Here is a 21,147-nt window from a genome sequence, read left to right as displayed (position 1 = left end):
GCTTGTGCTCTTATTGGTTTTAATTGTATTACTATTATTTTACTTCTACATTGTGGTGTTTGTCTTACAAGTCTTAATTCTATTTTATTACTGTTTGCTACAGTCCAATGTATGGTATTATTTTTGTACACTTTAGGTTTTTATCCGTGTTGAGACATTACTTCTGGTTGTATCTTTTAATGCCAGGAATTGAAATTTTGTTGTTTCTGCTATTTCATCCCTCTCATATAGTAACTACTTTGTTGTATCTTTGTATATTCTATCACTAATACATTTTTAACCACCTAACAGCTTTCTGAGGAGATAGCACATTACTTAATACATCAAACGACCTTAACATTGTTACAAAACTGTCAGCTGCTGCTACCAGGCTAACCTGAACTGTTAGCTTCCACCACCAGTCCCTTCCTTCATTATAACCTAGTTTAGACCAATGGGACACACGACAGACCCTGAACAACTGTAAGTCTGAATCTGCAATCAAATAAATTAATGGAGCCATCAAATTCTGCCACTTAGCCTAACCTGCAAATTAGCATAAAGTAAAGTGATCATGCAAAAAATAATTGTTTCTACTGAAAATCAAAGAGGGAGAGTGGGGGAACCATACACAGTTCTGCTAAACTTCCACTTTTTGTGTGTGTCTACATTTCTTTTTATGACAACCTATCGTCTCACAAAGTCAGAAATCGCCATGTAAATTGCTTTAAACACATGCAGTGTGCACTCTTGTTAGCACACAGTTGAGAAAAGTGTTTATGGGAGGCCCTTTGAAGCTTGTTTAGGAGAAAATAGCAGAAAACTCCCATGAATGCTGTAATTTCCTAGTCTAGAGCACATGAAGATTTAACTTCCAGCCTGCTAGATTGAAATTTCTTTCAAGTTTTTTAAAAAATCCAAAATATACGCATTTCAAATACACCATTTTAGAGAACCATCAAAATAATGCCCCAAAACATGCTCTATAACAAACTATATATAATATCATACTTCACTACGGTACCAATCGTGCTTCACCACCTAGCTTCAATCTATGACAGCCAACTTCCACCAATATCACTTTCAGCTTTAAAATTCTTACATGCAACTTCACATTCTTAAACACTGTTAACATTTCCAGATTTTCTTTGGTACTGTCTCTATAACAATGACTGGTTTTGTTCTAATTTGCTCCCATGCCTGTAACATAGTATAACATAGGAACGTAGCATTGGGCTGGTTCAGAGGTCATGTGGAACCTCACTTAATGTGGCTCCACACATCTCCAAGCCTTGGGAGTATACAACTTTCCTTCTCATTGCCCACATGAGCATCCACTTTGACTCTAAGCCAAAGTATACTAAGATCAGTCACGACGTCTAAACCCACTGATCTAGTCTACTTATTTCAAATAAGCCAAGATCTATAGTTATTTCAAAATCTGCGTACAGATCTCATCTTATTTGAAAAGCATGCTAGAATAATTCAAGATTGATGGGTTCAAATGTCATGATTGATCTTGTATGGGGATGGGTGTATGTGTGTGTGAATCATACGCTTCTAAGGCTTTGAGATATTGCATGGAGCCCAGTATTAACTGAGGTTCCACATGATAGGGGTGTGCACCGGACCGCGGACCTGCGGCTCGGCACTGGGGTGGGGGGGTCCATTAAGGGCGGGGGGGGCTTTACTCACCCCTCCCGCGCTTTGCTGCTTCGGCGCCATAATTACTTTAAAAAATGCGCCGCAGTATCATTTGCCGCTCCGAGGCTCCTTCTTGACTGCAAAATCGGGCGGCAGGATACTTCCCTGCCGCCCCCAAAGCCCCCTCAAGCCATTTGAGCGCTTTAAATCTCGCCCCGGACCGAGTGCTAAAGCGCTCGGGCGGGCGGCGGGGAGATGTCCGTCCGTCCGCCCGCCCCCTTCCCTGCCTTCTGCGAAGTGCAGGGAAGGGGGCGGGCGGACGGACGGACATCTCCCCGCCGCCCGCCCGAGCGCTTTAGCACTCGGTCCGGGGCGAGATTTAAAGCGCTCAAATGGCTTGAGGGGGCTTTGGGGGCGGCAGGGAAGTATCCTGCCGCCCGATTTTGCAGTCAAGAAGGAGCCCCGGAGCGGCAAATGATACTGCGGCGCATTTTTTAAAGTAATTATGGCGCCGAAGCAGCAAAGCGCGGGAGGGGTGAGTAAAGCCCCCCCCGCCCTTAATGGACCCCCCCACCCTAACCCTCCCGAACTAAAACCACCCCTTGTCCGGACCGGTTCGGAGGCCAGTAGAATGGCCTCCGAACCGATCCGTGCACACTACTACCACATGACATCCAAACCAGCCCATTGTATAAGAACTGCATGAATCTTTTAAACCTCAGTTGATCCCTATAACAAACAAATTTATATAAAGAATATCGATACATTGGCTTACAACATGTTGTAACACAATGAAGTCTTCCAATTTTCCCGACAGCTTTCCAGTATATCTACAGTATATCCTTGTCTAACAGAATGTAAAGAATAATTTCTAACCACAATTACTGCACACCAAATACCAATTTATAAAAGAATATGTAAACACACACTTTAGATAAGTACAAAAAGTTATGAAAGATACCGCATGTGTAAAACACACAATACAAGAACACTGCTTTAAGAAATTAATCTCAAGAAACAGGCAAACACAGAGATGATCCGATCTTAGAAAACTGTGCACAAAATTTAACGAAAAGCCTAAAATGTCCTGCAATATAGCCAATTTCCAGACATGAAGGAAATCTGGGAAAACTGCAATACCCACTATAATTGTGTACATAGCTCACTGAAGTTGAATAATGATATAATTAATTTTTATCCAATTATATAATATCAAGGTTTTAAACTACACTCTTCTCACAAGAAACAGCAAATTCCAGCAAAACAGCATATCTTAACCAAAGTATATCCTTGGAGGTCTACATTTTCTTGTTCAAATACTGGAGCTACTGGACTAAAACCACAACATTACCTATCACATAGTGCTCTAGAATCAGTTTCAAATGACTTACAAACACATCGTTACCTAAAAGTATGGTTCCCACTGTGAAGAAAACATAACAAGAAGTAGGATGGTTTTCTTTTGTTTAATATATAGACAAAATAAATAGCTATAAATGCATGTGACACTTAGATTCTTTCACTTACTTTTCCTGTACTTGAAAATAAAAATACAGAACAGCAGCCAAACAAATACATATTTGGAAAACTTTTAAAATACGATGGCCCAGTATGAGAGTATCTCTCCCCAATTACCACACAATTGCCACGGTTATCTTCAACAGTGCTGATGGGATTCACTTACCCACACTCAACAGCTGCTGTCTGTCAGGGCATCTTCAGTGCAAAAGACTACATGCACACTCCTTGGTGCTGGATATGGGTCCTGCCCCACCAGAGCACCTTTTGTAACCAGAAAGGCAATCCCTATGTGGAAACCTGTTCCTGTGCATCAATCAGGCATAGATATAAATTTGACACACTACTTCTTTTCTGAACTATTCTACGGCTGAAGTCAGTTTTAGTAGCAAAAAGTTATTTCAGCTGCCATTTTCTTTCTGAGATAATGTTGAATCTAACAGTCTAAAAAATTTCTGAACTGCATGCTGAATCCTGCCTTGAGTGTACCAATACTAAGAGCATCATGCTGCCAATATTCCTCCCTCTTCACTCCTCCCCACACCATTCAGTTTTATGCAATCACACACTAACTTGTGACATTAAAATAGTGCAATACTTCCTGAAAAACCGTCTCGAGCATAGCTAGATAATAAAACATTATCATTTGCAGCAATAAGCAAACCGATTCATCTAAATATACAAGCTATTATACAAGCTATATCTCCTACACTGCTCAATTTTATTCTTTCAAGTCTAGGAAGGTAAAATAATGTCCAGGCTCCACATTTCTGGAACTAAAAAGGTTTTGAGGTAAAAAAAAAGAAAAATGGTTAATTTATATCTATCAAGTAATTTAGAGGTATGGGCTGAAATCTAGAAGACCAACCATACCATATCCAGATGTGAAATAAGGCCTTATGCTTCTTTTTTGGCGTGGTAGCAACAACCTAACCTCAACCTTCCCAAGCCACTTTTGAACCTCAGGCTAGCTTATACACTGCTTGCAAAGTGTTTGTGAAGGACTTCTAGAGAGAGAAGCAGCAAAAAGTCTAGCTGCACATGCCCAAGTCCAATCCGTCCCCCCAAGAGGGGATTGGCTTATTTAATAAAGACAATGGATTATCATCTTTATGTGTTACAGTGAATGTTAAAAATGTGGTGATGCTGACATGGATGTGTGGATGTCAATTATGACAGGCAAAGTTAGTGAATTTCCATGAAGTCAGATACACCATGAATGCTGACCTCAATGAGTTTGTCAGCATTCACTGGCATATTTCTGAAAAGCTGAGAAATACCTCTTTTGGGGCATTCATCTTGGATTCTCAGCATCAACATGAATGTAAATATCTACCATGTTTCTTACATTCACTATAATGCACGCAAACATACATATATTTAAGTCTAACACACAGTGTACACACATACGTTACAAACATGCACACACACAAACTCTAACGTGTTTATAAAGTACTGAATTAGCTTACTGCTTCCATTTCTAATATAGCAACACAATCACAAAAATTGTAGATGCTGTAGGCTAATTTGCGTCTGTGCCTATGGAAATTGTGCTGTTGCTCCAACATAATGGAGAATGATGAGAGATATGTTTGAAGAAATTAACCAAAGATTAAATAAATGTGTGGAATCACAAGAGAAGGCAGGAGCAGAAATCACATGGAATCTTGAGTGTTATATTCAGTCCCTCCCGATGAAATCTGGCTGATCCGTTTGCTTGATCCCCACAACTTTCGGGAGAGCTGGCCTGCACGCATCTGTTTAAAGTAATCCAGAGAAGAAGGAAAAAGGAGGGGGAGTGGATAAGGGGGATAAATTAAATAAAAAGCTTCAGACACCAATTCTGGAGAAGCGCAGACATTACAAGATACAGCACACACAAAAACAACAGAAATTTATTCCTAAAACAATTCAATGATTAGACAACTCTAGGACAAATATTCAAAACAATGTGGATGTTTTTATTTCTACTTTGTGACTGTTATGGGGTCATTAAGTGAGTTTAGAGAAACACAATCAGACCATCCTTAAAAATGCTTTGCATTTTGAAGAATATTGAATTTAGATTGATAGGATTTCGCAGGTTTGATTTTAAAGGCCCAATGTAAGAAGAGCAACATCAATTTAAGGCTGCACTATCATTTGCATAATAGCAATGAGAGCATGGAGGAAGAAAAGTGATCACGGTGTCAAATGTGTACATGTTTAAATAATAATTGCAAGAATCAAATAATGTAATCCATAGTCTTTTTTTTTAATTAAAGAAAGTCTATGCCTACATCCATGTGACCCAGCTGGGCTGGAGAGTTAAAGGCATACCAATTTCTGTTGTCTAAATACTATACAATCTTTTTGGCAAAAATGTCAAAAATAATTGCCTAATGCAATACAAAAAAGAAGATATACTGTTAGTGCAATGTTTGAGTGCTATTGACTTGCCTAAACGAATGGCTCAGGCACCTATTTACAGTTTGGACTGAGGAAAAGCAGTGCAAAATATTACAGACATTTGAAAGGTGCTAAAACTGCTCCCACAGTGTAGCACGTATGAGATACAGACTGCAACATTTTCTTTGCAGTCTGTATCTCAAAAGTGATCACTGGGAATCAGTAAGAGATACTTATCAGTTACTTCTTAGCATCTTCTAAGGATGTTAGTGCATAGATCTTGTTTGACTTAAGAATACCTACTAGGCATCATTGTGACAGTGGAAGAAGTTTTCTCAAACAAAAAGACAGCCAGCATTCCATCGATTCAGAAATCCTATGCTTGTATTTTATCAATGGTACAGAAGGGCTTTGGTGAGACCCATTTTGTGCAGTAGACTAAAGTGTATGCTTGATTGACACTGTGCAATTGAAACTTGTATTCAGCAACTTTAAATCTATCCCATTTCATAATTCTAATTAACAACTTTAAGATGATATAGCTTTTAAGACCAAATCTAAATAAAATTAAGCAGAAGCGAATACATTCCAAAGTAGCTCATTCTCATCTATTCAGTGTTCTTTTGAGGCCCAATTTTATTATGTATAAACAGGGATGAAGTGTTAGTGGTTAGAATGAAATGTTAGAAGATAAGCAGAAAGAAGTGCATTCAGTTGGTACAGTTCAGTTAGTTACTCAGTCAAGAAAGCACCAGAAAACACAATTAGTCTGCTCTACTTAAGTCAGCAAGTTCTGTATGTTAATCCAGGTGCCTGATTTTTCACCATATGTGCCCTTCTATGCTCTCGTATCTAGCACAGGACCCTTCAAAATAATCTATAAGAATATCTCGGGGATTACTTCTTCCCACTTGAAAGCTCAAACTTGTTCTGAAGTTTGCCCTGCCAGAGAGGCGATCGTTTGCTCAGCTGGAAAGCAGAAATAAGTGAGCTTCCCACCGTTCGGTAGATAAAGTTCTTGATAGTAGGTTTTACCTCAGCTGGCTTTCCGACGCCAACAATAATCAACTTGCCATCTTCGAGGCCCACCAGAATATGACTGTACTCTTTGGTAACAGAAACACAGCGAATCGGCAGTCGCATGGCTAATGGGGAGATGCTGAGGTTTAGGCTGAAACAAACAGAAAGCAAACCCTATTACATATAACAGAACTGCACTGAATTATATGTTTCCAGTAAATGTCAACATTCACATTTTTGTAACATATGCATATATAATTTGCATAATTTCTAGAGGGATGTAGCATTCAATTTGAGATTGCTTCAGAGTAGAATTTAGCACACAGGATGGCCAGCTTGAGCATGAATAAGAGTACAGAACCGATTACTTCAGTGCAAGTATACAAAGACCTGAGAATGACTCAAGATAGACCTGGGCTTTCTCCCAGGTAAACAAGAGTTTACACAAGAGCCAGCATAGCATAGTGGTTAGAGTGTTGGACTAGGACCGGGAAGACCTGAGTTCGAACCCCCATTCAACCATGAAATTCACTGGGTGACTCTGGGCCAGTCATGTATCTCTCAGCCTAACCTACCTCCCAGGGTTGTTGTGAGGATAAAGATAACCATGTACATTGTACACCAATCTGAGCTCCTCAGAGAAAGAGTGGAATATAAGTGTAATAAACAAACAAAAATACTACCACCAATCAATGAATTTTAAAATAAGATTGGCTGCTGCTGATCAAGCAATCCCATGCCCCAAGCCACTGAGGTTGTAAGAATTCTGCTTTAGTCAAAGAGATCCTATTTTCAGGCTTCACCTATTACCTGTAAAGATCTCTTATGGACAGAAATCCCTGGAGACTCCCCATTACAATATATTCTCCAGTCACACAAAGATCGGACACTTCCTCTTTCAGGCTCTCAGAGCCCAAATGCTTTCCATTCACAGAATAGAGATGTAGTGCATTCTTATCCTGTATGGGTGAAAAACAAGTACTGGTTATAACCCAATGAGATAATCAGGAAATTTATACATAGAGACAGAGCTTTTTAACCTTTGCTAGCCTACAGTAATTTAATATTGTATTTGTCGGCATGGTAGTTTCAACAGTGCAAAAAAACCCCACAACAAACAATAACTGAGGCCTACACATGTAGACTCTATACACAGTTGAAAGTGTAAAGCAGATTTGGTGCTCCCTATGCTTCCCCCATCACATGTAGGATACATGTGACCAGCAGCATATGTAATTATACTCCACCTACGTGAAATTTTTAACCCCCTTTTAAAGCTGATGCATCACACAAGGGGAGTGTACCTGCATGAAGAATTGTGTGTGTAGGAGGAGCATGATATGTTCAATGGGGCCAGGGAAGAAGAGAGAGACCCTTCAAGCTGAGCTCTAATCACTGCTGGGGACTGTGATTCAGTTCTAGGTTCTCAAGCAGCAACCTAGGAGCATCATTAAGACACACAACCAGGGCTACTCCAAACATAACTAAAAAGGTTAAAAAGAAATATAACCCAAGAAGTGATGATGATCACCACCAAGATATACCTTGCAAATATTACCCTCTTCTCTAATAGGAGAGCTAGTCTTGTGGTAGCATGCAGGAATTGTCCCCTTTACTAAGCAGAGCCTGCCCTGGTTTGCATTTGAATGGGAGACATGTGTGAGCACTGTAAGGTATTCCCCTTAGGGGATGGGGCCGCTCTGGGAAGAGCACCTGCATGCAGAAAGTTCCAAGTTCCCTCCCAGGCATCTCTAAAATACAGCTGAGAGAGACTCCTGCCTATAACCTTGGAGAAGCCACCAGCAGTTTGTGTAGACAATACTGAGCTATATGGACTAATGGTCTGACTCAGTTTTAAGACAGCTTCCTATGTTCCCTTCTTAATTAACTTTCATCCAGAACTGATTCTACATAAATTATGGCCCCCAAAGATAACTGAAGCTACAATTTTAACAACAACTTCCATGCTGGAAAAGAATAAGAGGAATCATGGAGTGATCCTTCTAGGTTCTGGCTGAAAAGCTTGAGATTTTAAGCAGAAGATGGCATACAGCCTAACATAAACTGAGAAAAAGTTATATTAATATTTAGTTTATGCAACAGATATAGTTACTACTGTGTAGTGGTCACATGTTCTCTGCTAGTCACATATTCTCTGCACAAAAAACTAAAGATGTTCACGGACAGCTGAGCACAAGAGTGGGTTTGGGTCCCCATTCCCACTGTGCAAAGAATGACTGAAGTCAGGCTAGATTCCATTTGAGAGCCTATTCATTGGTGGTGATGGCATCCTCCCAGAGTGGTCAGCTGAGCTGTTTCTAGAGACCTTTTGTACGTCAGCCCACAGGAAGGACTAGAGGATAGGAACACAGGCAGCTGCCATATACTGAGTCAGTCCATTGGTCTATCTAGCTCAGTATTGTCTTCACAGACTGGCAGCGGCTTCTCTAAGGTTGCAGGCAGGAATCTCTCAGCTCTATCTTGGAGAACCCAGGGAGAGAACTTGAAACCTTCTGCTCTTCCCAGAGCGGCTCCATCCCCTAAGGGGAATATCTTTACTCTGCTCACACTTATAGTCTACAGATAAATGCATAAAAATATAACCTGAAATTCTCAAACAGATGTATAGTTCAATTAAGCACTTAGGTGTAAACAGTTCTTATCTTGTAGTCCTGATTGTCAACTGATGGAGTTCAATACCAGTTGAATCCAATAGGGAGAAAACTTCTCATCATGATGTAATAGTGCATTCTCATTCTCAGTAAAGCATTCTCATTCTCAGTTTGTTCGAGGTGGAGATAATATAAGTAATCCAACCAGGCGTTTTAGGGACCAAACAATGTACAATGTTCCAAACAATGTACAATATAAATAATGTACAGTATAACAAACAATGTACTATAATATTACAGATTTTCTGGATACTGCCTTGTATTATTGTTTTTAAACAAGGATTTTCTGTTTCGTAACTGAATATTACTTCTTCAAATAACATCATTTTAGGTCTAAACATCACATACTTTAATGATCACAACTGCCTTGTCCTCCCACGGTGTTTAGGATACCACGCCTGTGGAGACATGCTTGTTAGTTCTACACACTCCCTTCTTTCTTATACTACTCCCCAATTTAGCACGTGGAGGACTAATGACTGACAACTGCATTCTCTAGTAGATTAGTTAATTGCTATACCTTCATCCTTCTCTCCTGATCCTGCAAGTCCAAGATTCCCGTTCAAAATGCTGTTACAGAGTGACTAGATATATTCATCTTTTTCCTAATGTGTTGTCCCCCAAAAAACATGAGAGATCCTGATTCGTATTAAGGCCTTCAACATGAGTCCTGAACAGGTGTATGAAGAACGCCTCTTTCCTTATATAATGTAGTATTCATATCTTCATAATAAAATCTCCATTGAAATGCTTGCTGGCTCTTAGCGAGGCAGAGGGAGGAAAATGAACCAGCCAGCATTTCTGGCTCTCTGGCCTTCTGCAAGGCAGAGAAAGAAGCTCCCAGTCAGTGATTCAATGGACCGCTGACTGAGGAGGAGCAACTTTGCAATTGGGCTAAATAGCCCCGTCCCAGCATAGACCACGTCCCCTGTGTCCGACGTGGATGCGGGGACGTGGTTTGGGCAAGCACGCTTATGGGCACACAAAAATCAAATGGAGGGATCTGCCAGCAGGACCTTGTCCCACGGCCACCGGCGAGCTCCTTACGTCCCTGTAGAAGATCCTTCAGTGGCCTGCTGTGACCAGTTTGTGAGACACTTAAAGTCACTTCCATCCATTCCAACCTTGGTGCCACATGGATTGCGGAATCATTAGATTGTCAGCTATTTGTCCTGATACTTTTCAATCTGTGCAGTCTGAGAATATGGACAGGATCCTGGCAAGGCTGATTAACCGTACATTCATCCCTTGCCCCTCATGGCTGCTTGCTTAAGGCAGCCAGGAGACCCTTCGGCATGATCTGGATAGTGATTCTCTGCGACAGTCATAATCATGGGTCCTGCGCCAGCGCAGACCTGCTCCGGGTAGTAGTCGTTAGCTCCTCGAGATGCCTTTAACCGCCTCTGCACGGGCCTGCAGTACCTATACTGGCAGTTAGGCATCCCTCTCTTCAGTTTCTATCTGACCGTCTAGGTGTTCAGACTCTTCGGATAGTTTTTAGCTCCTCAGCAAAATATATTCTTGATCTTATTGTGTTTGAACTTTGGACTGACTGATAATTTTTCTGTGACTCCTTTTACTTAACACACATAACTGTAAATAAATAAATAAAATAAATAAAACGGACGGAAAATCAGCAACAGACAAATGGAATGGTATTCATTACGCCCAGCACTTTCTTGCCCCAAACTCCCCTACCACAACCCCATGAGCGAGGGATCAGTGCCTGGCACCACCTCTGCTGGAGGTAGGAGCTCTAAGAGTGGCACTCAGGAGAAAACCACTTTCAAGAAGTGCCAGGGCTGCGGGAACAAACTCCCGTCAACCGACGGCCATCAGCTCTGTCTCCTCTGCCTTGGAGAGGGACATTCTGCCACGACTTGCAACATCTGTGCAGGCTTCTCTAAGCAGACTTTGAAGAATAGGTGGTCACGTCTGAAGGTCACCCGGATGGAGAAGGCTTTATGCCTGCCCTCTGGAGGTTCTCTGACTGCCCCGGGAACTGCTCAACTCTCGCAGTCTAAACTCCCGGAGAAAGGAGACTTTAAGGAGGCGGTAATTATTGTGTATCTCAGACTAGGAATTTCTATTTTTCCCTATTTAGATGATTGGCTCGTGACAGCGAAGAAAAGAGAGGAACTGGAGTCACATATTGTGACAATAACGTCCCTTTTGGAGCAACTGGGGGTGAGGGTCAACTGGAAAAAGTCACACCTCACGCCTGCCAAGCGCCTACCTTACATAGGTGCAGTCTTGGACATGACTGTTCAAAGGGCGTTACTACTCGAGGACAGATACCAGCGCATTTGCAACTTGGTGCGGTGGTTTCAGCTAGCCCCTTGGCAGAAGGCCAGGACCATTCAGGTACTGCTAGGCCTGATGGCATCCTGCACCACAACAGTATGATACGCAAAACTATGAATGCGAAAACTTCAGGCTTGGTTCCTGCACTCGTTCTGCCTGAATGCAGACCCACAAGGGAAAATACTTCAAATTCCAGAGTGGGTCTTGGCTTCTCTACAGTTGTGGATGAAACCCACAAACTTATTGACCGGGATGCCTTTTCGAGTGGAAGTGCCAGCCGTGACGTTGACCACAGATGCCTCACAGCACAGTTGGGGTGCCCACTTAGGAGGCCAAGAACGAAGCAGTCGATGGAATCAGCGGGAGAAATGCTTTCATATAAATTTCCCAGAACTACTAGCTGCTTTCAAAGCACTGCAGACGTTCCAACAGGTGGCATATAACAGCACAATACTGTTGCAGATGGACAATACTACGGCGATTGCATATATAAACAATCAGGGCGGCACGGTATCCACATCTCTGTGTCAGCTGAGCCTACAAGTTTGGAACTGGTGCATTGCCAGGAAGATTCATCTTCAGGCCATCCATATAAAAGGCAAGGAGAATGTGCTAGCGGATGTGTTGAGCAGGGCAGGGACCCTGTACCAACACGAGTGGCGGCTACACCCACAGCTGGTGGACAAGTTGTTCCAGACATGGGCAACCCCGTCGGTGGATCTTTTTGCGATGGTCGAAAACAAAAAATGTGCAGGATATTGTTCAAGGATGGGACTGGGAGAAGCCTCCTTGGGAGATGCCTTCCAATACCGCTGGACTCACAGTGTCTTCTATTTGTTCCCACCGTATCCACTGCTAAACAGGGTGGTGGCCAAGTTGCTTCAGGACAGGACCAAGGCCATAGTCATTGCCCCGTGGTGGCCCAGGCAACCGTGGTTCCGAAAACTACTCAGCCTGGCAAATGGCAATTACAAAAGATTGCCACAGAGAGAGGATCAAATATTTCAAGACAATGGGAAGCTACTTCATGCAAACCTTGCCACCCTCAATCTAACAGCATGGAAGGTAGGCTTCTGAGACACATCCTACTGAACAACAGGAAAGAATCTACACAGAGAAATTACGAGGCTAAGTGGAGGAGGTTTGCGAATTATGCTAAGGCCAAGGGCTTCAAGCCAAAGGATGCCACATTACAAGAGGTCCTGTTATACCTCACGTCCCTGAAATCTCAAGGCTTAGCCAATGTTTCTATCAAGGTGCACATGGCTGCCATTTCGTCCTGCCACCAGGGTTGGGATGGAAAACCGGTGTTTACCCATCTACGAACTAAGGACCTCATGAAAGGCATAAATAATTTATACCCTTCTGTTCGGCCGCCAGTGGAGAAATGTCCCTGGTGCTGTCCGCATTAACACAGGAACCTTTTGAACCTCTGTCTACTACGACATTGAGATTGCTAACGTTGAAGACCCTTTTTCTAGTTGCCATCACCTCAGCTAAACGTGTGAGTGAACTCGTTGTTCTTTGTATGGATGAACCGTACACAAAAATCCATCCAGAGAAAGTGGTGATGCGCCTGGAACCGGAGTTCCAGCCTAAGATTGTGACTGACTTTCATGTCAACTGTGACATTGTTTTATCTACCTTTTTCAGAAATCCAACTTCGCTTCTTGAAAAACCAATGCACTCCTTGGACATCAGAAGGGCAATCTTCTATTATTTGAAAAGATCAAAGCCGTTTCGAAGGTCTAATCATTTGTTCCTAACATTCAAGGGGTGTAACAAGGGCCAACAGCCATCACGCCAATGCATTTCTGCCTGGTTGGTAGAGTTGATTAAGTCTGCATATGACTGCCAGGGAAAGGTTGCCCCGTGAACCATTAAGGCTCATTCGACGAGGGCTTGCTCTACTTCAGCAGCTCATTTGGCGGGTCTGCGAATGACAGATATGAGCTCGGCGGCATCATGGGCAACAGACCATACGTTTGTGAAACATTATGCCTTAGACCTACGATCTGCAGCAGAGGCTACATTTGGCAGGGAAGTTTTGAAAAGGGTGTTACAGTAGTATTCAGCGCCCACCACTGGTGGAGCCAGCTCATTAAACACCCATGATTATGACTGTCACAGGGAATTACTATCCAGATAAACAGGTTGCTTACCTGTAACAGATGATCTGGTAGTGATTCCGCGACATTCATCATACCCGCCCATCCAGCCCCGCTGCAAGCTGCATACTATAGGACATACAGGAATCAATGCCTTCGCCAATACATGCTATGTCGGTCAACCAGAAACTAAAGAGAGGGACGCCTAACCGCCAGTATAGGTACTGCAGGCTCATGCAGAGGCAGTCAAAGGCGTCTTGATGCAGGTCTGCGCTGGCGCAGAACCCATGATTATGAATGTGGCGGAATCACCACCAGATCATCTGTTACAGGTAAGCAACCTCTTTTTCTCTCAACATCTGAAGCACTGTTGATGAGGAATGCAAGAAAGGGCCTTCTTTACTGCTGCGCACAGGCAATGAAATTCTGTGCCCCAGGAGATTACTCTGCCCCATCCATTGGCATTCCGCTGCCTGCAAAAACTTCTTGGCAGGCCTTCAGTCATTCTGAGGGATGACTTTGCTCTCTTTGTTCCATCTTCTGCTCTTTTCAGCGATTATGTTATTTGCTGTTCCTTATTTTGAATTTCATTTTAAAAACCAGAAGTCAGAAAGTACATATCTATAACAACATATGCGAACCAAACCAAATATATGTGTTTTTGTGCCCCCTTTTTTGTGGTGTATGGAGGATGAAAGGGGGCCTTCTCATGTAGAAATGTAAATACAAATGCCTTGGTTTGTGCTTAGCATTCTCACTGGGGAAGGAGGGCCCTTTTGAGCCTATGGTACTTAGGATAGAGTGAAGAAAGGAGGGAAACTGTGAAAGAGGAGTCAGTAAGAATTGCCTGAGAACGCTTAATTTCCGTAAGTGATACCATCCCATCCACCCCATTCCCCAAACATACACATGCTCAGTTCTGTGCAGCCTGTAGGTCTAGCTGTCCATACCTTGAGGGTTGTTTTTCCTTCTATACTTGTGTGGACAACAATGTGTCCTTCCCAGGATACTGCCAGATTTGGAATAGTGAGCAAGAGAGAACTCTCACGGGGTGGCCTCAGAGTTCTCATGTATTGTCCTTTCCGAATAGAGTGAACAATCACAGTGCCATCCTATTAAAAAAATTAAATATATTCAACAAGGTGTTCTAAGCCATTTCATCCAGTTGCCTTTATTGAACATATCTGAAACCATGCAAAGCATCTAAAAGCACAGTAGTAGCCATATCAGCAGCTTACTGGGGTGAGTATGAGAACTGCTTTGTTTAAGGCTCAGAGCAAATTAAAAAAGAGATACATGGGAAGTCATATTTGGGCACTAATTGCCCCTGAATTGAAATCTGTTAGGATTTTGCTATAGTGCCCAAACTGTGGAATCTCCTTACTAAGAAGGTCTGCTAAAGCCAGACCCTACATTCTTTTAAGGAACAGGTAAGAATTTTTTTAAAGCAGACAACTTGTCAGTTTTAGTGCTGTTCTTTTAATAAAATGGCTTTCCCCTGATTTTCACTATATTGTGCACATTGCATTGTTTAATATTATACAGATTGTTAGACACATTTGGTTTCCTTTCTTTCCTTTAAATACAACATGAATAACCATTTATAAAATAAATACAGAAACAAGAATATTCTGAAGGCAGCATTCCACTTGTATCACATTTTGAGCTTACAAATATATGAGGAAGGAGGTGGATCAGGAGCATAAATGGACAGTAACAATGAAAGCATCTTTTTGGAGAGCAAAGTGACACAAGACTGAAGAGGAAAACCCAAAGAAAAAAGCCCATGATAAATCAGGAGTAGCCTTCAAATTCTATGTGAGAAAAGATGAACAAACTCACCCTGGCTCCTGAGACTGCCATGTCCAATTCTGTACTGATGCCAACACAAGACACTTCATTGCTATGACCGTATAGAATTTGCAAAGGTTTAGGAGCCAGGCCTATGGGCACTCCTCCCTGGTATTAAATATTAAAAATAATTATTAAGTGAGATTAAACAATATATTAGTTATCTGATCTGATAAGTTAAAAGAGGCACCCAGGGAGCATTTCCCACACATTACTGCATTAGATAGATTTGTTTCTAGCCAAATTCACTCAGTGGCTTCCTAAATTAGCAATTGCCAGTGAAGCATTTTTTGCAAAATACGTTTATGGAAAGTTATTATAGCCAGCTGTGAAATATAATTAGGGAACAATTTTGTTACTAGCATACTGCTGGTATAATCACAAAACATCATGGCAGGTGTTTTGCACAATGCTTGAAGACAAAAAGCCCTCTCCAGGCTGAACCTGGGTAGAGGGGGGAACAGGAGTGCAACAGCTACCCACCCACCCCTCTTCATGGTCACGGCCCTTGCATTTCTCCTTGAATCATGGCTGGCCAGTGTTCTAGAACTCAGGGTGAAATGCAGGAGGCATGGCTAGGTCTGTGGTGATGGTGAGGCAATCCTGGTGCCAGCGCTCCCTCTAAGGCATGCGCTCACAAGTTTTTTGATGTCCGCTCAGTTAATTTTAGATCCCACTCAGGTGGAACCAGGAATGCCCCACTCTGAATGCATGTGCGCACACACTGCCTTGATACTGCCGCCCAGAACAAAATTCATTCTGCACACTGATGAAATTTTTTTTAGAGAGAACACTGCCTGGTGCACTTCTGCTCTCCACTCTAGCTGGGATGCACTCCCATTCCCCCTCTACTCTGAACTTCAAGAACAGAGCTAAGGGTAAAACAACAAGATCTGGATAGTGATCCCACGACAGTCATAAACAATGAGTGTGAATGCTCCTAGGGAGAAAACCACCTTTAAAAGGTGCGAATGCTGCAGGGGCAAATTCCCCTCAACAGACAGCCACCAACTCTGTTTGCTGTGTTTGGGGGAGGGCCACAGTGCCACAGCCTGCTTAGTCAGGTCTTCATTCTTCAAGCAGACTATGAAGAACTGGGCAGCCCGACTTAAAATTGCGTCACTGGAGAATGCGCTTTGTCCCGAAAAAACTATGCCTCAATCGCCTGTGGCTTTGAGCTCGACATCGAAATTGGCACTGAGGACTGCAACACGAATGCAGTCTAAATCCTCAGTATCCAGGGTAGGGGACAGCTTCGACCTCAAGGGATGAAGTGCCCCCCAAAAGACTGGCTACCATACAAGCCAGTCCAAAACGGGACAAATAAAAAAAGAAAGGGCGAGACACTGGAGGACGCACCACCGCCGAAGAAACAGAGGGACAAGTCGCACAAGAAGCACCATAGCAAAACATCCGAGACAACCCCTTCTCCAACAAGGTTGCAGCAGGTGAAAAACCCATCAACATCAGAATGGCATTGAGCAAAGGAGATCCTGGCACTGGAACCACAACATCAAGAGACTTCACTTTCACCGGTGCCAACTGCACAACAGTCTCCATCGACACAGAGACAGCCACGTTCAATGTTGACATCCTCAGCATCGAAGCCAAGTGAATGGACGCCTGCCGCCTTCAACATCGTGCACGATGTCGAGCCCGAGGCGGAGGCTGAGTTAGACCCAACATCGATGATGGAAATAATAAAGTTCATGGAGTCCAGAGAGACTACTCCATCAACTGCCCTTACAGCGTTCGCACCTTTTAAAGGTGGTTTTCTCACTAAGAGTCTTCACACTCATTGTTTATGAATGTCGTGGGATCACTACGAGATCATCTGTTACAGGTAAGCACCCTGTTTTTATACATATCAAATTTTGCATGGAACTACTACATAGTACTAGGGAGAAATGACATCCTCAACTCCATGTTTTCCCCACAAGGCAAAAGAAAGGAGAACATTTGCATAGAAGAACTGACCAACAGGCAAGCACAAGGTGGTTGCTTAATTCTCTCCCCACATCTGCCAATTCTTCCCTGAAAAGTCAACTTAGCATTTGGTTGCCTTAGTAAACATAGGTTTGGACATAATTTTGTCCCACCCTTAGATACAGATGATACCTGTTCTCACCATTGCAAGCTGATTCCCCGCCCCCGCCCACACACTTGGCCTTCTGAAGAGGGTCAGTGTCCCCCACCCCACTCCTAATACAAAACTCAAATATCAAGTTTTGCTCTAATCCAGCCTTGCAGGATATATCACTACTGATGATTAATAGAGAGAAAACTATCACACACACACACGGTAATGTTGCCGAAATCCAATGTCAGAATGAATTTTAGACAGTATTATAGGAGATGTGTGTTCTATTAAAGAAAGAACTGTGGATAATCTTAACTGAAGGGATGCCTCGGAACTCATTAACAGTTCATGGGGGCAGGCACAATTTCTCACCATAGCATTACTTGTTCCCTGTAGGGAACACCAAAGTGTGAACCAGAATCTTGCATCTTGTAATATGTCTAGAAAGCTTCAGGGAGTCATAGCCAATCATAACAAAGAGACTTTTGACACCTTAACAGATGCTTTCGTGAACTAGAGCCTACTTCATCAGATGGATGAGGTGTTATCCTCATAGCTCTCTGGAACATGCCCATTTCATTTCCCCAAGTGTTTTGAGACACAAGTTTCCCCTTCACACTTCATGTATCCCACAAGGAACAACAGTGTAAATGCAACAAACATGCTCACTGTCAACAAGGACATATTGGACCTTAGAAACGTTCACCTCAAGCTCACTTCCTAACACTTCTCCTCTCCCTGGAGCTTAATCGAACCAAAGAGCATGCTTTCCAGTCCACTGAAGGTTACTTTTACAGGTCTGCAAAAACGAACTTACCTGCTGAACTATTTGCCATATCATACAAGTGGTGTCCTTTGAGCCTGAAATTAAATGGATTCCACAGAAATCCATAGCTAAGCATGTTACAATGTCTGTGTGAGAGAGAGAGAAAGCAATTAGCTAAGGTACTATGATAAACTACAGAGTTTTAAACATCCAATTAAGAGAGACTACTGTGTGCTGACTTTTACAAACTCAACTACAGTTCTAAGTTGAAAAACAAATGAGTACAGCACCAAATTAAAAAGTATTTAAATTAGCAACTTCAGCAAATTGGGAATTTATCATGCGTAGAGCATATTGAAATCAGTTGGTGGTGTTAATGAGAACAGTTCTGCATTTGCACAATTCCCATTCCAATGGGCCCTGTGCAGGAGGAGATATCCAAGGTAGACTGTGCCCAGCAATATCTCTGGAGGATAGGTCTGGCTATGACAGGTAAATGGAATTTCCATGTTCAGATGCAATGTACCCCTGAATATTAGATCCTAGGGACCAAGCAGTGAAGAGGTCTCTGCTGTTTCAAGCCCTGATTGTAAGGTTCCTAAAGACATCTAGTCAACCATTGCAGGAAAAAGGATGCTGGACTAGATGGATCTTTGGTCTAATCCATGGCTGCACAATTCTGGCTCTCCTGCAGAAACATCGATGGTCCCATACTTCATCTCTGTAAAGTTCACTAAAGTGTCTTTCCCAGACCTCTGGTGTGATACAGCTGTCCAGATGTGTCAGGATGTTGCTGGGGTGATCCGCGGTGATGTGTCAGAATAGGACCAGGTCATTGGTTACGACTGCTTGGACGGGACGGGACCAGATACCTTTCATGGCATCTCTTATGTTTGAGAAGCTGTTTGTATTGCCTCTTCTGCTTAAGAAGGTCATGCACAGACATTAGTCCTGCATTGGCTTTGTACGCGTTGTAGTAGGCAATGAGCTTTTTTGTGTGTGCGTAAAAGCATTCAGAATCAAACCATGATTTGGAGTGGTGCAGGTGCCATTTGAGGTGAAGAGTGTTTTTGTGAGATCGGTCCTTTTAGAATTCCTGCACTAGGTTGCTGTAGTTCTCTAGGATGAGTTGAGGGGGTTCTGCTGAGACCAGGGAGAGGTGGGTGCGTTGGAAGTGTTCTTAGGTGAGTTGTTCTGTTATTGCTTTATGCAACTGATATCAGTAAAGTTCTATTCTATTCTTTTCACATTATCACACAGCTTTCTTTGTACTTTACACTTTGCCAACATAACTGGCTATCATTCTTTACCAAAACAGGACATGAGACCACCCACACAATGCATTTGTGCGTTATCTGCACTCTGAATCAGTCCCAATGAGATTAGCCATATCAGCAGGGCAGGCTCACCTACTGTTACACCAAAACAACAACAACAGCTCTAATCCTTTGTAACAGGAAAATATCTTTTAAATAAGGCACTTCTTGGTGTATTTCCTGTTTGTGCACTATTATCATTGACTGATCAAAGCAACACGTTGAAGAGCCCTTATAAAACCTTGGCTCCCTTTATCCAAAATGACTTACCCATATGCCTGATGTGCTGTGCCACCAATTTTCCCTTGGTGAGAGATGTCACTCTGATGCTATTGTCCCATTGTCCTCCACTAAAAAGCAGCTTTGCGTCATGTGACACTACAAACAACCGAGGGCTAATCTCCAGTCCTGGGGCAAAAGGGCCACTTACAGTTCGCTGGGTTCTGCAAACAAGGGCTTGCATTAACACCTTCATTATCCATTTATTCAAATGTATAGTTTCTCTCTCATCTACAGAATTTCAGAATAAATGAAAATGGAGTGCCCTAAACACATCTGCATAGATATACAATACAAACTAAAATAAAATTATGTTTAGAAAAATATTAAATACTAGCTTAACCCATGCAGAGCATCTGCGTGCTAGCACTTGATTGTTCCCCTCACCCCTGCCACAGTCCCCTCACCTCAGAGATCTCTCCACCCTCACCTGAGCTGTTCTCCTGCTCCTCCTCCTCCTCCTCCTCCTCCTCCTCACTGTTGCTTCGACTCCCCTCACCTATCTTGGCCGCTCATCAATCCCATTGCTCCATCCCCCTCACCCCCCTTGGTTGCGGCTGCAGCGCTGCCAGTGCTGATTGGCCAAGCCACAGCCCCCTAACCCCAGAGACCTCCTCACCCTCACACTAACCCTACTCCTGTTCCTCCCTGCAGGAACAGCAGTTGACTGGGCCCTTCCTCCCTGCTCCCACCATCACCATTCATTCCCTTTAGGACACTGACAGGCCCGGGCCCCCTCATCTGCCTGCCTCCCTCCACCAGTGGCCTCGTTAGCCCTGAGCAGCAGCTGTGGCAGTGGTTGACTGGGCCCTTCCTCATTGCCACGGCCGCTTGTTCCCCTCAGGCCACTGACAGGTCTGGGACTGTCCCACACCCTTCCTTCTTTCTCTCTTCCCCTCCCTTCTTTTTCTCTCCTCTGCTCACTTTCCCTCTGTCTTTCCTCCCCTCCCCCCTCCCTTCCTGAGTTAACAGATCTTGTTTCCTCATCTAATTCACATAGTGGCAGCCTCCTTCTCCGGAAGGGGCTCTTTCCTCCGTCACAACCCCTCTCTTCACAAACCCCTGCCCACTATCCTTTCATATAGATAGATAAAGATGTTTGATCTAAGATCATAAATAAACAACTAACTAACTAACTAGATAGATAAAGCTATAGATTCTCCTCTTCTCTACAATCAGGCACATCTTCCGAAAGTAACAGTTGCATTCCAACTGACCTTAA

General features: G+C 43.0%; 1 protein-coding gene across 5 annotated transcripts in view; it reads right to left on the bottom strand.

Moving 5' to 3' along the window:
• Positions 1-2,341: 2,341 nt before the first annotated feature.
• NBEAL1 (neurobeachin like 1) overlaps positions 2,342-21,147 on the bottom strand; it is a 162,528-nt gene continuing 143,722 nt past the window's right edge. For all 5 annotated transcript variants that reach the window (XM_053282771.1, XM_053282775.1, XM_053282773.1 and 2 more), the window contains 7 exons: positions 19,917-20,089; positions 18,382-18,476; positions 15,476-15,592; positions 14,584-14,745; positions 7,360-7,508; positions 6,565-6,700; positions 2,342-4,898 (listed from right to left, as the gene is read on the bottom strand). In XM_053282771.1, coding sequence (XP_053138746.1) covers positions 4,797-4,898; positions 6,565-6,700; positions 7,360-7,508; positions 14,584-14,745; positions 15,476-15,592; positions 18,382-18,476; positions 19,917-20,089 — 934 coding nt within the window. In that variant the 3' untranslated portion in view covers positions 2,342-4,796. The remainder of the gene's footprint in view (positions 4,899-6,564; positions 6,701-7,359; positions 7,509-14,583; positions 14,746-15,475; positions 15,593-18,381; positions 18,477-19,916; positions 20,090-21,147) is intronic.

This window comes from Hemicordylus capensis, chromosome 1, assembly GCF_027244095.1.
Source record: "Hemicordylus capensis ecotype Gifberg chromosome 1, rHemCap1.1.pri, whole genome shotgun sequence".
NCBI lineage: Eukaryota > Metazoa > Chordata > Lepidosauria > Squamata > Cordylidae > Hemicordylus > Hemicordylus capensis.
Note: the sequence above shows the minus strand (reverse complement) of the source record. Positions and strands in the feature narration are given on the sequence as shown.